Source organism: Ahaetulla prasina, chromosome 3, assembly GCF_028640845.1.
Source record: "Ahaetulla prasina isolate Xishuangbanna chromosome 3, ASM2864084v1, whole genome shotgun sequence".
Taxonomy (NCBI): Eukaryota; Metazoa; Chordata; class Lepidosauria; order Squamata; family Colubridae; genus Ahaetulla; species Ahaetulla prasina.
This window is the reverse complement of record NC_080541.1, coordinates 123982807-124000479: the sequence shown is the minus strand read 5'-3', so window position 1 is coordinate 124000479 and position 17673 is coordinate 123982807. Positions and strand designations below refer to the sequence as shown.

The following is a 17673-nucleotide window of genomic DNA, read 5'->3' as shown; positions in this document are numbered from 1 at the left end:
ACAGCCTGGAAAAGCTGGCTGCAAGAGGAAGAGAAGCGAGGTGAGCCAAATCCAGACATGTCCTGGGTCCCCTCATCCCAGAAGCAGCAACCTCGCACTCTTCCCCTCTCTGCTAGCCCCCTTCTTCGTACGGGATCGCTCTGCAATGGAGAAAGAGAGGGAGAAGGGGCAGAGTTTTGTGTGCTCCTGTTTCTGTGTGGCACTCTCCCTCAATGCTAGTGGCTGCTCCCTTCTCCTTCTCTGTCCCTGCTGCTGGGCAATCCCATGTGAAAAAGGGGGTTAGCAGAGAGGGGAGAGTGCAAGGTTGCTGCTTCTGAGACGAAGGGATCCGGGAAGCATCTGGATCCAGCTTACCCAGCTTCTCTGCCTCTCGCAGCCAGCTTTCCCAGTATAGCTTGATGCAGTCTCTCTCTGTCACATGCACACACACACACACACAGAGGTTGGATCTGTCTCTCTCCCCGCCTCCGAGACCTCTGGATTTCCTCCCCAATCCTGCCTGTTCCATACAGTGATGTAAAGTTGGCCACGCCCACTCAGTCACATGACCCCCTCCAGCCACGCCCACCCAGCCAGTCATTAGGGCAGAGAACTGGTTGTTAAAATATTTGGAGCCCACCACTGCTACAGATGTATTTGACCACAAACCTCAGAATATCTGAAGGACTAAAAGAGGAATGTAAAAAATGATCTGTATTTCTTTTAGGAATTTAAAATTCCATCTTTGAGGTTTTAATCATACCTTTTTCAGATTTTTCTGCTTTTTTGCCAAAATCTTTAAACTCTGGTTCCTCATCTTCTATATCCTGGAGTTTTTTCAGAGCTTCCTCCAATTCCTCGTGAAGGGTTTCTGACTTTTCCTCAGCTTCCTGGGCTCGTTTCTCAGCATCTCTAAAAGAACAGAAGCCAAGATAGCATGGAGTTAAGATACCAACTTATAAAGACCAACTAGGCAAAATTAATGGATACCCAATCAGAATGGGAGGCATCAAGGCTGGTCCAAGACACTTTTTTTTTGTCTGAAGAATGGCCAAACAAGACATGCACACACCCTCAAGTATGGATTTGCCATGTGGATGAGAATAATGGAAGTCTCCTCACAAAGATGAATGTGGATAAAGTGACACAACCTCCCTCCTTACTTTATTTAAAAGCTTTCTCCCTCTCCAGCTCCTTTCAGGTAGCAAAGTAGACTGAAGAAAAATGGCTTAAAGAGATGAGCTGAGTAGAAATTTCCTACCTTCTCCTGCAGAGCCCACTTTATATCCAACGGAGGCAAAGATGGATTTAAGACGTACATGATTATCATGCATTGCTAATCTGATTTATAGAAACCCTAAGAATTTTTTTGTGTAAATCTAATTGAAACACTTATTTCAATGAGTTGTGCTACAGAATATTCATGAGAGATTGAGAAGATTTTCAGATGTCTTTTTAGTCAGCCGTACAGTAATGCAAAAGCCATTTTGATTTATGAACATTCTTCCCCCATAATTTTCCTTAGTAAAGAAAAAAGATATATTGGAAATGTACAACACTCACTATCAGATCAGGCAGGAATCTCTATTGCTCCTGTAGCCTACTGGGGTGATTGTGTTCCAGGGGGATCCCCATACAATGCCCCTGCTCCTCTGCTTTAAAGTTATTATAACCATTTCTTTTCTGTGTGAATCTAGTGCAGATGCAATATCTACAATCAATCTTCTCTATGTCCCTCTAGAGCATTGGTGTCAAACTCGATTGCGTCATGTGAGTATTGTGACGTATTGTGATGTTTTTTGCCTTTCCAGAGCCAGGGTGGTATGGCCTGCGCGTGACACATTTGGCCCGCCTACAGTTTGACAGGCCTGCTCTAGAGTTATTAGCATCTAGCTTATACCTCCTTCCATAGTTCTGGTGTTTCTACATACACTGTTTGGAATTAAATCTTTCTTTATCCCTTCCATTAGTTTTGTGTAATCACAATGATAAACCTTTGGAAAGACTTCAAGAGGACATTTTCTGAAACTTTTCCTCAATTCCTAGAATTCCATGTTAATACATAGGGAAGGCACTATATTGGAAAATATATTGGAAAATCTCCACTATGTTGGAGAACTGGTTTGTTGTAGTGATTAAGGCTAGAAGTTAGGAAAGTAATGAATTCTAGTCCCGTCTTAGGCAGAAAGTCAGCTGTGTGACCTTCAGCCAGTCCCTTTTTCTCATCCCTAGGAAGCAGGCAAAACACTTCCTAAAAACTTTGCCAAGAAAACTGCAGGAGTTTGTCCAGACTGACTTGAAGTTAGACCCTCACCTCCGCACAATGTTCAAAAAGGCTGCCCTAAAAGACATAGCAGAGATTTCAGATTCTTACTTAATTCAAACATTCACAACCGCCAAGTCTGTAGACCTCAGAGCTGGATGTCAACCACCAAATAGGTTTAAGTCTGTGAGAAATTCTCAGGGGAATGGGAGTGTGTCAGCAGAATAGAAAACATAGAAGGGATGTGTATTACTAGACTCATGAAAGAGTGTCTGGTTCTCAGGTTTATCTAATATTTCTGTAGCAACAGTAAGTCTGGGCAAGTATACATCTCCCTTGATCAACTTTTTGGTACTCACATGAGCCGTTCCTCCAGAATTTCTAATGAAGCTAGTATCTGAAATTCCTTTTTAGAGAATTCAGTGGTTGGCTGGCTGGCATACAATTCTCTCTAGAATTAAAAGAATAAGTACCTTATGAAAAGAGACTCGAGCAAAAGAAAGTGACATACTGCCTTGGCAAAAAATTTACATGGAGCGATAGGACCACTGAAATAAAAGAGCAAGTCTGAACTTAGCAATTTTCTGTACACCTCTGATCAATAAATTTGGTTGCCCGAGGCAGAGAAGTTCTAAAGAAGTTGGTCTCATTAATGTTCTTTCTCCATGTCGTTTCTCATGTAGCGATTCAATCAAAAAAATTAGAAGTTGCACAAGAGTACGTCCATGGTTTCATATAGTTTCCATTACTTTCAGAGGGGATTGTGCAGAAAATCTTCCAATTGGGTAGTGCCCCACATGTTAGATCCAGCTGCTCATTTCACATTTTAACATCCTTTAAAAGAACTGAATTAGCTCACCTTGGCTATGAGTAGAGCCACTTGCACAGTGGAGATTCATAAATACATACCCCTGAAACTGGAATTTTTTCGGTGGTCAAAGTTTTGCAATACACATTATCATCATGGGCAATGTATCTCATCTGATAATCAATCTCAGGGCTTTCGTCTGCAATTTCACTGCTAGTACCAGGTACAGATGGCTTTGCCTGCTTAAAAGAAAAAAAGAAAAAGCAGGCAGTGTAATATTTGTCTCTTTATTGGAAAACCAAACTCTTCAATAGAAGGTCAGATTTTGGATACAAAAAGCATCATCATAAATAGGAAGTTATCAAAAGAATTTTAGGAGAATCACAGGTACTGGAATTTGGGGGAAAAATTATGCTCCTAAAGAAGTAGATTTTGGATTTATGTTTCCAGTCTTATTCAGATTACCAATTTGCCTTTAAAAACAATTATCCACCCATGAAAAGAGAGCTCCGTACTAGGCTATTACTTACTACTCCCATTCTGAGCAAGTTATGACATTTAAAATCATATCAACATGACAATGCAGTACAATGATTATTTTTTTCTTCCCTAAAGCAGGAACACTGCCGATACACTCAATGAAAGGACTTTCTATTCTTTTTTGAATACTCCCAATAAAGCTGCAACCAGTGCTGGAATTCAAATAATTTAAAAACTGGTTCTCTGCCCTAATGACCAGCTGGGTAGATGTGGCTGGATGGTTATGTGACTGTGTGAGCGTAGCCAACTCAATGTCACTCACCACACCCAGCCCCGCCTCCTGGCCGCTCGCCTCAAAGGCCTCAACAAGTTACGATTTCCCTCTCTATTTATTTACTACTACTGAACTTAAACACCGCTTAACAATGGTGGCAAGGAAAATCACAAAACGGAGCAAAACTCACTTAAATCTTGCTTAACAATGGAAAGCTTGGTTCATTTGTGGCCATAAGTCGAGGACTACTCCTAATGAGAATGTAGGATAAGAAGCCTACTTTGCTCACCCCTTTGGGGTGACTTTCAAGAAACATTTCAAGACTTGAAAGATTTTGGGCACAGGTGGTTGGGGTGTCACCAAAGGGGGTCCGCTTCTCTCCTCGGTTGGTAGGGCAGCTGTGCTCGGCCAAGGGCCGCCAGAGGAAGGCAGAGGAATCTGAGGGCAGTTCTCCCAGCAAAAAGGCCCTTCAGTTGCTTCTCATGCGAGGAGACAGGATGCTATAAAGCATGGCCTCATGTGGTGCTACCTGGCTGCCTTGGGAGAAAGAGGGAATAAAAAAGCCAGCTGGCAGCCTGAAGCATTGCTTGCTTTGCTCTCCCACCTCCGCTCAAGCAATTTTTGCTGTCTTTTCTCTTCCTGCGCAGCCCCCCAATGTTTGAGACTGTGGCTCCATAAATGGGAAAACTGGCTGTGAGAGGAAGAGAGGCCAGGTGAGCTGGACCCACACCCTTTCCAGCTCCCCTTGTCCCAGAAGCACCAACATCACACTCTCCCCTCTCTGCTAGCAGCTGCCACCTTTTCCCTCTCTCTCCCCACTGCCGGGCAATCTCATGTGAAGAAGGGGGCGGCCACTAGCAGAGTGGGGAGATTATGTGCTGCCGCTGCTGTTCCAGAGGGCAGGGGGCATCTGGGAAGCCAGACATTCCCACAACCTGTTTGGGCAGGTGAGGGCCAGCTCACGGAGGGCCGATGTGGGCGGTGCAGCTTTGTTTTCCCTGAACACTGGCAGCCATGGCAGGCAGGAGCAGACAGTCCAGGTGGGGGCAAGATGCATGCTAAGGGAAGCGGCTGAGCGGTGATGGCTCAGCTTGGCTCACCTTTGTCTCTGCCACTGGTTGCAGGAGGAAGGGTAGGTTAGGCGGGGATTGGGGGTCGTGGCCAGCTGGGAAAGCCGAACCACTGCCCAGTGCAGAGCTGCTGAGGGCGAGGCAGGGGCTGCAGGGCATGCCTGGCTTTAAGTTTCCAGCCCTTTCTTTTTAAAACTGCCCAAAAGAGGAAAGGGAGGAAGGCCCCCACTTGGTCCCATTGTTGGACACGGAGCTCTTGCCAATCGGCTTCTTTGGGTGATGCAGGGGTGATCGTTTTTTCACGTGCGGTCCCGGGGGGACTGCCCAGGAGTGCCTGGCAGGCTCAGGCTAGGCTGGCTGGCTTGCAAGGTGGCGACGGGATTTGCTGCTTGGGGATGCCGCTGGCAGGCTGCCCTCATCCAGGCAGCTCCAAAATTAAATATGGAAAGTGGCATACTGTGAAAGGGAGACCTGGTCTGGACCTGCTACATTCGGCCGAAGGACCGCCTTGGGGGCAATGTAGCAAGGCTTGGCTTCCTTGGCTGCCACCCCTCACCCTCCCCTCCACCTTGGGTCCCGCATTCAACCCGTAACGGGGGAAACTTGCCACTTTACTTCTTTATTTAATTATATTCTAATCTGGCTAATAAAAAAGAACTTTGCTTTTAAAAACGTGCTAATTTTCTAATGGAAATAGTCACCTGTATTGCCAATATGGGCTCCTTTTCTGGGCTTTGCTCAGAACCTGCTTGCTCCATTTTCTTGACTTCATCAGGAATTTCTTCTGCTTGAGTGGAAGAAGTGGTCTCCAGGGTATGCTCTGGATGAGGGGGAAGTTTTCGTTTTGGTTGAAAAACCTTGAGGTGGCAGAGAAAGGCTGGTAATCAGAAAATCCATTTTGAGATGTTGTTCTCATTGCTACTTTTCTACATTTAGGCCTCTCCAGTTCTTGAAGGACATCCTTTGGTTAATGTAAAATTTTTCAGAAACAATGTTCCTGGTCAGCACCTCCTACAGAGTTGTCCCTGGGTAGTTTTAGTGCATGCATAGCTGTATTTATTCTGCTATTCCCTGATAATGGTACTCATCTAATGAGCTAATAAAGCTCCCCTGATTTGCGATCTTATTCAGGGGGAGTCCGCGGACCTTATGGGCATTACGGAGACCTGGTTGGGTCCAGAGGGGGGGGTCCCCCTTGTTGAGCTGTGCCCTCCAGGCTTCCGAGCATTTCATCAGCCGAGGGCCCAAGGTAGGGGTGGGGGGGTGGCGGTTGTTATTAAGGAAAATCTAGAGCCGAGGGAGGCCACTGTTCCTCAGATTGCCGGCTGTGAATCCCTCTATGTGAGGTGGGGCCATAGGAATCCGTTGGGCTTGTTGATCGCGTACCTGGCTCCTTGCTGCATGACCACAGCCCTGCCAGAGCTGTTGGAGGTACTAGCCGTTGTGGCGGTTGAGACCCCCAGACTTATAGTCATGGGGGATTTCAACCTGCCATCAGCTGGCTTGTTATCGACAGCAGCTCGGGAGTTCCAGGCTTCCATGACGGCCTTGGACCTGATTCGAGTAAATGATGGCCCTACGCACATGGGGGGAGGCACGCTGGATCTGATTTATATCTCTGGACAGTGGTTAAATGATCTGGAATTAGATGATTTAGTAACAGAACCGATGTCATGGTCCGATCATTTTCTCCTTCGCCTAGACTTCCGAACCGCCACCCACCATCGCAGGGAGACGGAACCTATACGTTGGTTCCGTCCCAGGCGCCTGATGGACCCCGAGAGGTTCCTGACGGAGCTTGGGCCATTCCCTGAGGATCTGGCCCACGGCACGACTGAGGAACTAGTTGTGGCCTGGGAACAGGCCGCGGCTGGGGCCTTGGACCGTGTCGTGCCTTTGCGGCCTCTGACCCGGCGCAGATCTCGTCCGGCCCCTTGGTTCTCCGAGGGGCTGAGGGAGATGAAACGCCGGAGAAGATGCCTAGAGAGCACCTGGAGGTCCAGTCGTTCCGAAGCTGATCGGACACTAGTTAGGTCCTATTCTAGGACCTACCTAGTGGCAATGAGGGAGGCGAGGCGCTCCTACGCCTCCACCCTCATTGCGTCGCCAGATAACCGTCCGGCCGCCCTGTTTCGGGTGACCCGCTTCCTCCTTCATCAGGAGGTGCGGGATGACCCTCTGCAGGGACGTGCCGAGGAGTTTAGTGGTTATCTATACGATAAAATTGCTCAGCTCCGGGATGGTCTGGACCGAAATTGGGATGATCCAAGCGGGGGAGAGGAGGCACGTCTTGTCGAGTCTGTTTGGGATGAGTTTGACCCTGTGGCTCCTGAGGACGTGGACAGGTTGTTGGGGAGGCTTCACGCCACTACATGTTTACTGGACCCGTGTCCTTCCTGGCTGGTACTGGCCACTCAGGAGGTGACACGAGGCTGGCTCCAGGGGATTATCAACACTTCTTTGTTGGAAGGGGTTTTCCCTGCTGCCTTGAAAGAGGCGGTGGTGAAGCCCCTCCTCAAGAAGCCCTCCCTGGACCCAGCTATTTTGGGTAATTATCGTCCAGTCTCCAACCGTCGCTTCGTTGCGAAGGTTGTAGAGAGTGCTGTGGCGCAACAGCTACCCCAATACCTGGATGAAGCCGTCTATCTAGACCCGTTCCAGTCCGGCTTCCGACCCGGATACAGCACGGAGACAGCTTTGGTCGCATTGGTGGATGATCTCTGGAGGGCCAGGGACAGGGGTTACTCCTCTGCCCTGGTCCTATTAGACCTCTCAGCGGCTTTTGATACCATCGACCATGGTATCTTGCTGCGCCGGTTGGGGGGATTGGGAGTGGGAGGCACCGTGTATCGGTGGTTCTCCTCCTATCTCTCTGACCGGTCGCAGACGGTGTTGACAGGGGGGCAGAGGTCGACCGCGAGGTGCCTCACTTGTGGGGTGCCGCAGGGGTCGATCCTCTCGCCCCTTCTGTTCAACATCTATATGAAGCCGTTGGGTGAGATCATCAGTGGCTTTGGGGTGAGATACCAGCTGTACGCTGATGACACCCAGCTGTACTTTTCCACCCCGGGCCACCCCAGTGAAGTTGTCGAAGTGCTGTCCCGGTGTTTGGATGCCGTACGGGTCTGGATGGGGAGAAACAGGCTCAAGCTTAATCCCTCCAAGACGGAGTGGCTGTGGATGCCGGCACCCCGATTCAGTCAGCTGCAGCTGCGGCTGACTGTTGGAGGCGAGTTATTGGCCCCAAAGGATAGGGTGCGCAACTTAGGTGTCCTCCTGGATGAACGGCTGTCATTTGAAGATCATTTGACGGCCATCTCCAGGAGGGCCTTCCACCAGGTTCGCCTGGTTCAGCAGTTGCGCCCCTTCCTTGATCGGGATGCCTTGTGCACAGTCACTCATACCTCGTTACCTCTCGCTTGGATTATTGTAATGCTCTCTACATGGGGCTCCCCTTGAGGTGCACTCGGAGGCTTCAGTTAGTCCAGAATGCAGCTGCGCGGGTGATAGAGGGAGCTACGTGTAGCTCCCATGTAACACCGCTCCTGCGCAGACTGCACTGGCTACCTGTGGCCTTTCGAGTGCACTTTAAGGTTTTGGTTACTACCTTCAAAGCGCTCCATGGCTTAGGGCCTGGGTACTTACGGGACCGCCTGCTGTTACCGCATGCCTCCCACCGACCCGTACGCTCTCACAGAGAGGGACTTCTCAGGGTGCCGTCCACCAAGCAATGTCGGCTGGCGGCCCCCAGGGGAAGGTCCTTCTCTGTGGGGGCTCCCACACTCTGGAACGAGCTTCCCCCGGGTTTACGCCAAATACCTGACCTTCGGACCTTCCGCCGCGAACTGAAGACACATCTTTTTATTCGCGCGGGGCTGGCTTAAATTTTATCGATTTTAAATTTTTTAATATTAATTTTAATGGGGTTTTAGTTTTATATATTTTAAAGTTTTTTAGGCCAATTATAAAATAAGTTTTTTAATTTGTATTTTAAATTGTATATTGTATTGTCTGTTTTTACTTTTGGCTGTACACCGCCCTGGGTCCTTCGGGAGAAGGGCGGTATAAAAATCGAATAAATAATAATAATAATAATAATAATCTATGTATAGTCTGAGGAGTGTATGTAGATGCATAGAACATAGAAAGAGGATGTTGTAAGATGGATGGCTGTATCGATGGCTCCCAATTTAGAAAGTGTTTTCACCCCGTGGCTAAAAACAGAGTCACCCCATCTTAAAGAAAAATAACAGTATTGCAATTAAAAAGTAAATTCCAAATGTAATATTTTTTCTCTCATTTGGATCTTTCCCTACCTCTGATCCAAAGTAATGCATAAGCTGCTTTTGGTCAATTAACTTGGTGGGAGATGTCTTCATTCCAGATAAAAGAAGGTTGCATGTCTCAATCCAATCCAGGCACTCTGTCTGAAAAAAGAAAGAAAAACTTCTGGTGATTTTCCAGACAATCCAAAGAAAAGCCATTGGTACCCTCTTATTCTCTTTTTGTGATACCAAGGATGCTCCTCAGCAAATTCCTGAGAAGTCAATTATAGTAATTAATTGTTGACAAAAGTGTTGTCCATTTTGATTTGTCCACCTTATCTGCTTATTGTGTATAATTTGGATGAAGCTCCTGACTGGATGGTATATTGGATCCACTCTATTGCTTTGTTGATGGCTCATTAATCTGAGTGTCAGGCTTCTAGAAATTCTAGAATAAATAAGAAATAGTAGTAGTCTATGGAATGGCAGAGACATTACAATTGAAAAAGCAGCTGGATACTGGATCCAGTCATAATAGCCTCTGGATTAAGGAGACAATTAAGAATACCCATATATATTCTGGAGGGCTGTTTTTTGTGAGTAGATAGCAGAACTGATATTTTTTGTGTTGCTTGTATCATCTGTGTGTTGTTACCCTGTTTCCCCCAAAATTGGGCTTTTAAGCGCATAGCAATAAGGCCAAGTGCTTATTTCAGGGTTCAAAAAAATATAAGTCAGGATCTTATTTTTGTGAAAACATGGTAATAAAACCTTTTATGGACTAATAGTTTGACCAAACCTCATATTTTAATTACTTTATAGTTTATTTTTTTCTTATTGCTTGTTAAGGATTGAAAAAGACTGATTTAATCAAAGATTGATTAAAAGTTGAAAAACCTTCAGAACTGCAAGATTGGTATTCATTGAGTGAATTTCTCTTCAATCCATTTAAGAAGAAATTATATGGTTGAAGTTTTGTAAGAATTCTCTTTTTTTCAATATACAGCTAAAAAGAGATTATAGTGCTTATTTCAGAAAGATTTTAAATGAAAGGATTGAAGTGAGTTTAAATTAAAGCAAGACTTTGAAATAAATTGAAATGATCCATCCTTGTGAGAAAAAATCTTTTGTTTACATTCTGGATGATAAAAAGACTTTCAAGGTTGGATACCGAATGGCTATCTTAAAGGAAATATTTGATTTTTGAGGTCCAACAGATTTTCCAATTATTTAAGACTATAATGGGATCAAAAGGTATTACCATATTGAAGAGGAATAAGCCCCATTGAATAAAAGTGAAATGGACGGTAAAGCAGATTTAAAACTACAACCTACAAGAAAGAGATGGAAATACTGGATTTAAAAGTAGAATTGGAAGGTGATTTAAATTTTAAAAAACATTTATACAGATAATAAATCAAAAGAGCAAACTAGATTATTTTTTTCTGTTTTCTTCCTTTTTCCCTTTTTGTTTTTTCTTTTTATCTCAATTTCTTAATTTGAAATTTTTAAATACATTAAAAATAACATTTTTATATCTATTTTTTTATTTAATATATTTCTGTATTAGATTGCATTAATTCTACTTGTTTGATATATTTCTCAATAACATTATTGAAACAAATATTTCTAAAGAGTTAATTAAGTATTCTTAAGGCTTCTAGATATGAACTAATGATCTCTTCTAAAATGGGGAAAGAGAAACCATATAGAACTCTGGGATTAAAAAAATCATGCCATTCTTCATCAGTACCGTAAGGCAGAGTAAAACCATATCTTCTGCTAAACAGGAGAGACTATTTCTATAAACTTTCATTTTTAGAAAGTAGAGCACTCACCTCATCTTAAAGCATTAGTGATAATAGAGTGAGCGGGAGGAGTCCTTTCAGGCATAGGATGTAGACCGGGAAACAGTAACTATGGGCAACAATTACCCATTAACCAATTGGGGAAGCTGTCAAGCAAACAAGAATAAAACTAGGAAAGCCCCAAAACATGGGGTTGGAAGCAGCTGATGTCAACGACCATCACCAAGACACCAGCCAATTAACTTTGTTTACAAGTGGTGCTGCTAGACAAACTGTTGAGGAAAAAAAATCTAAATAATGAGGTGAGGTTGGTCACAGAAATATGCCATTGCCCCAACTAAGGACCTTTTCTGTGCTAAAGTCTACAAGATAGGCTTTGTTTAAGGGTATATTGCTATAAGGTTCATCACTTTCCATTTTTATCTCTCTCTTCCTTCCCATGTCACGCTGCACACTTCTTGAAAACAGGAATCAATCTGTATATCTACATTTATGAAGCTGCCACTTACACAATAACAATATTCCAGAATGAAAGCTTGCAGCAGATTTAAAATAAATTATATTGGCCCAAAGAATTCCCCCATTCATTCTAAAATTCCTATTATGTAAAATTAACTCACAATCACCACCTTAGGAAGGATTTGGACTGAGCCAAGGAAACACAGGATAGTTCTTTTTTTTTTTTTTACCTTTATCTTCTCTAACTGTTGCAATTCGTGTTCTGCATCAGGGTCAGAAGCAGCCAGTTTCTTACGGGTTGTAACTGAAACCATTTCTTTGCAGCAACTAGGAATGGATAACATCACCTAACTTATAACCGTGTTTTAAATCACCATAAAAATACCACACTAGTTAAGGAAGAATGTAATTTGTCTAGATGCAGGGATCAAGATATTGAACTAAATTAAGGCTCTGAAGGTCCTGCACAAGAAAAATGATTTCCATCTTGCATAATGCAAAAAATAATAATAATGGAATTCAAATAGGATTTCTTTTAGCTATATTGGGTCTCAACTATTAAGGTAGGAAGGGATGGTGTAATAAATGAGAGCCAGAAAAGGTCACAATGTCTTTATCAGCTACCAGAAACTGTGCCTGTGCATTTGTGATCTCTAAAATTGTCCTTAGAAGCAAAATTTCCCATCAACTTTCAGCACAAAATGAAACAATTTTGTTACACCTCTAATTCAGTATGCCTAACACATGGGTTAATATTAGATGTACCACTACTCATTCCATACAGGTTAAAAATCCCAATTAGAGACCCTGAAATTTGATAAGTTGAAAATGTAATTTCAAAAATTTCAAAAAGACTGCTGGCTCCTGACCTATACAAACATACAATGTAGCTGCATTCATCCCCTGGCAGATTTAAAGGTGGGAACTATTATTACCAAAGATAGCACAAAGTAGTCCCTGTAGCACAGTTTATGGCTATCACAGGCCTCATATTGCTATTCCTTTATGGACATTGATGCTATAAAATCTGAGGAGAATTTATAGTACCTGACTAGATAAGAGGAAAACTGGCTCATCTGAGCAGCCAGACCCATTACTTCTTTTTCAAGATTCAAAGTATTCAGTATCTTGCGTTGTGCTTGCACTGATATTTCAGCGTCACTCAAAGGGATAGTATCAGGACAGGTGTGCTCTGGCACCATGTTCATCAGCAGGTTGACCATCCATTTGCTCAGGACATTGTGGAAATCAGTCAACTGCAAAAGTATAAATTGATGAGGATTCAAGTTACACAAAAATTCAGTGAGACTGACACCCAGCTGCCATGCTTCTTTACATGTGAGTAATTCCTACTGATTTACTTCTTATAAATGAACACAGGGGATGGTGGAAGTTAACGATCATATAAGCAAGGCAAAATATAGACACAGCTAACTCACCCATCCTTTTTGGTCTGGCACAAAAATATCCTATTAACTTTCGACCCCAATTTGAACTTTTATAAAGGCAGCTGCTGCCTGTCTTCCCATGTTCTATTTCAGAAGCTTTTACTACTACTGCTTGCACAAGCTGTGTTAAGCATTTGAACCAACACAAAGTGCTTTGAAGCAATTTTTGGGGAGGGAAGAATGTGCCCTGCTTCTATAAGCTACCAGGTAAACATGCCCACCAAACGTTTCAATGCCAGTCTCCTTGGAGAGCCCATCATCTCATACCACCATGATAGGCAAGAAACATAGGAAGAGAAGGAGGGGAAACAAAAGTCAACAGCTTCAGCACCAAAAAGATTTTCTCTCCCCACCTCCATCAGGGTGGCAGGAGGAGACAAATGGAGGAAATACGTCTTTCTGGAAGTAAGTCTTTTTTCTCCTTCCAATATGGAAAGTGCTCTTTGCCATTTCCTCAACATGCAATTTGTGCCCCAGGAAACTGAACTCCTGCAGGAAGGAATTTTTAAAAATCCTGTTTCTCCTCTTTCTCTCCCCACTTTGACTCAGACTCATATCAAGAGAAGCACTTGAGGGAGGATGGAGAGAATCTCCCCGGTTTCTATTGTTAGAGAAGCCATAAGAAGTGGGAGACAGTATAAAATGGGCACAGAATATTCAGGAACCAATAATGTTGGAAACATGGGAGAAAATTTGGGTTAGAAATGTTAAGTTTACACAAGCACAGAATTTAAGGGAAAATTTTTATAAGATGTTTTATAGATGGCATTTAGATCCCAAAAAATTATCATGTATGTATCCTAATATCCAAGCGAAATGTTGGAGGTGTGATTGTGATGATGCTACATATTTTCATATTTGGTGGACTTGCAAGAAAATTAAGGTCTTTTGGATAAGAATTTGGTGGATTATTCAAAATGTACTGAAGAAGAAGATAAAGTTCCTGCCACAATTTTTCCTTTTGGGAATTATAATGGATTGTACAGGGATTGAGACTAAACTGATTTTGAACTTAATAACAGCAGCAAGACTGTTGATTGGACAATACTGGAAGAAAGAAGAGATACCTACAATAGAAGAATGGATATTGAAAGTTATTAACTTGGCTGAGATGGCTAAAATCTCAGCTTTTAAAAGACTGCTGGCTCCTGACCTATACAAACATACAATGTAGCTGCATTCATCCCCTGGCAGATTTAAAGGTGGGAACTATTATTACCAAAGATAGCACAAAGTAGTCCCTGTAGCACAGTTTATGGCTATCACAGGCCTCATATTGCTATTCCTTTATGGACATTGATGCTATAAAATCTGAGGAGAATTTATAGTACCTGACTAGATAAGAGGAAAACTGGCTCATCTGAGCAGCCAGACCCATTACTTCTTTTTCAAGATTCAAAGTATTCAGTATCTTGCGTTGTGCTTGCACTGATATTTCAGCGTCACTCAAAGGGATAGTATCAGGACAGGTGTGCTCTGGCACCATGTTCATCAGCAGGTTGACCATCCATTTGCTCAGGACATTGTGGAAATCAGTCAACTGCAAAAGTATAAATTGATGAGGATTCAAGTTACACAAAAATTCAGCGAGACTGACACCCAGCTGCCATGCTTCTTTACATGTGAGTAATTCCTACTGATTTACTTCTTATAAATGAACACAGGGGATGGTGGAAGTTAACGATCATATAAGCAAGGCAAAATATAGACACAGCTAACTCACCCATCCTTTTTGGTCTGGCACAAAAATATCCTATTAACTTTCGACCCCAATTTGAACTTTTATAAAGGCAGCTGCTGCCTGTCTTCCCATGTTCTATTTCAGAAGCTTTTACTACTACTGCTTGCACAAGCTGTGTTAAGCATTTGAACCAACACAAAGTGCTTTGAAGCAATTTTTGGGGAGGGAAGAATGTGCCCTGCTTCTATAAGCTACCAGGTAAACATGCCCACCAAACGTTTCAATGCCAGTCTCCTTGGAGAGCCCATCATCTCATACCACCATGATAGGCAAGAAACATAGGAAGAGAAGGAGGGGAAACAAAAGTCAACAGCTTCAGCACCAAAAAGATTTTCTCTCCCCACCTCCATCAGGGTGGCAGGAGGAGACAAATGGAGGAAATACGTCTTTCTGGAAGTAAGTCTTTTTTTTCCTTCCAATATGGAAAGTGCTCTTTGCCATTTCCTCCATATGCAATTTGTGCCCCACGAAACTGAACTCCTGCAGGAAGGAATTTTTAAAAATCCTGTTTCTTCTCTTTCTCTCCCCACTTTGACTCAGACTCATATCAAGAGAAGCACTTGAGGGAGGATGGAGAGAATCTCCCCCCCCCCCCGGTTTCTATTGTTAGGAGAAGCCATAAGAAGTGGGAGACAGTATAAAATGGGCACAGAATATTCAGGAACCAATAATGTTGGAAACATGGGAGAAAATTTGGGTTAGAAATGTTAAGTTTACACAAGCACAGAATTTAAGGGAAAATTTTTATAAGATGTTTTATAGATGGCATTTAGATCCCAAAAAATTATCATGTATGTATCCTAATATCCAAGCGAAATGTTGGAGGTGTGATTGTGATGATGCTACATATTTTCATATTTGGTGGACTTGCAAGAAAATTAAGGTCTTTTGGATAAGAATTTGGTGGATTATTCAAAATGTACTGAAGAAGAAGATAAAGTTCCTGCCACAATTTTTCCTTTTGGGAATTATAATGGATTGTACAGGGATTGAGACTAAACTGATTTTGAACTTAATAACAGCAGCAAGACTGTTGATTGGACAATACTGGAAGAAAGAAGAGATACCTACAATAGAAGAATGGATATTGAAAGTTATTAATTTGGCTGAGATGGCTAAAATCTCAGCTTTTAAAAGACAATACGCAGGAAAGATATTTAATTGAATGGAAAAATGGATTGATTATCTACAAAACAGATATCAGATTAAGAAATATCAGATTGCCTTTGAATAATTAGAAAGTTATTTTATGTAATGGGGAGGGGTTGGGAGGCGAAAAGCTTTGGATGTGGTTATTTGGATTGGACTTTACCTTGTGATTGACCGGGAAGCCGGGGTGGGGAGGAGGGGATGTTTTTTTTTTTTTTTTGGGAGGGAGGGGGAAAAAAGGGGGAAAATGTTTTTGTTTTTTTTAAAACTCTTTCAATAAAAAAAAAAAAGAAGTGGGAGACAGTGGATGATGGCTCCTTGGGTGCTGGTTCTCTGATCCCAGGGCCTCTTCTCTGGGCACTACCTAGCATCAAGATTTTCCTCCCAAGACTTTCAGTGCAGAAGGATCCTCTATCCTCTGCCAAACTAGAATAGGAATCTTAAAAATGGTCAGCAGCACTTCTCAGGCCAGCATATTTTTGTGCCAGGTCCCACACTGAAAAACAGTGTAGAAGAATAAACTTAAATCTTGCGTAGCCTGTAAACTTAATCTTACGTAGCTGCTTCTCCAGAAACACTACACTAATAACCAGAGCATATAAAACATTTGCTAGACCAATTCTTGAATCCAGCTCGTCTGTCTGGAACCCATACCTTATTTTGGACATTAACACAATTGAGCGTGTCCAGAAATATTTTACAAGAAGAGTTCTCAACTCCTCTGATTACAACAAAATACCTTATGCCACCAGACTTGAAATCCTGGGTTTAGAAAATTTAGAACTCCGCCGCCTTCGACATGACCTGAGTTTAACTCATAGAATCATCTGTTACAACATCCTTCCTGTTGAAGACTACTTCAGCTTCAATCACAACAATACACGAGCAGACAATAGATTTAAGCTTAATGTGAACCGCTCCAATCTTGATTGCAGAAAATATGACTTCAGAAACAGAGTTGCTAATGCCTGGAATGCACTACCAGACTCTGTGGTCTCTTCCCAAAATCCCCAAAGCTTTAACCAAAAACTATCTACTATTGACCTCACCCCATTCCTAAGAGGTCTGTAAGGGGCGTGCATAAGAGCACCAACGTGCTACCGTTCCTGTCCAAATGTTCCCTTTGATTGTATCCAATTTCATATAGTTATTACATACTTATCATTAAATATATGCTTATATATCATATAGTTATTTCATGCTTATGCTTATATATAATGTTGTGACAAATAAATAAATAAAAAAATAATAAGAGCAATTCTTGGTCTAAATTCTTGCAAAGTTCTTACCATTCTGGGCATTGTAAAACACAGACAAAAAACAGGGACCTCTTGGCTTAAGGCTTTTCCAGATTAAGGGCCTATTTTACCCTTACCCTACAACAAAATCCACTTTTAAATTCTGATTGTATATGGTTTTTTACTTTATTTAAATGGAATGATCCTTCACCTTTTTTTCCCACCCTCTCATTTCCCCCTTCACTATACCAAATGCTTTTAGCATCCCAGTGGTCTACCACTTGGACATTTTGGTTACTCTACAATAGTCTGCAATAGGCAACTGTAGATCCATGGGAATAGCAGGAGGAAAAGTGAATAACCTATATCAGGGGAAATGGATTTTCTGTGATAGCCTGACTTTCAATGCTTATAGTCAAGACAATTGTGACTAGTTACATTATTTGGCCGCTGTCAGATTCTTGATATTCTTTACTTCTCAACTCCCTGAATTGATAATAAACCTTGCGAACTTGAGTTTTGAATTAGACTTTGGTTGAGGTTTTTTTTAATAAATTCTGTCATATGTCTTTCGTATTAGTTTTGACTGGGGTGAAATGCTCCTGGTTCAGACCGAATCTCCCGATCTGGTAGCGACGGCGGATGGTTCGGAGAACCGGTAGCAAAAATCCCTGGCTCACCCCCATGCCCT

At 42.7% G+C, this 17673-nt stretch overlaps 1 protein-coding gene across 1 annotated transcript in view; it reads right to left on the bottom strand.

Moving 5' to 3' along the window:
* AXDND1 (axonemal dynein light chain domain containing 1) overlaps positions 1–17673 on the bottom strand; it is a 51337-nt gene that overhangs the window by 1177 nt on the left and 32487 nt on the right. The window contains exons 19-25 of the mRNA XM_058177227.1: positions 14186–14394; positions 11637–11733; positions 9191–9301; positions 5576–5731; positions 3152–3292; positions 2602–2693; positions 743–891 (exon numbers count right to left, since the gene is read on the bottom strand). Of these exons, the coding sequence (XP_058033210.1) occupies positions 743–891; positions 2602–2693; positions 3152–3292; positions 5576–5731; positions 9191–9301; positions 11637–11733; positions 14186–14394 (955 nt within the window). The remainder of the gene's footprint in view (positions 1–742; positions 892–2601; positions 2694–3151; positions 3293–5575; positions 5732–9190; positions 9302–11636; positions 11734–14185; positions 14395–17673) is intronic.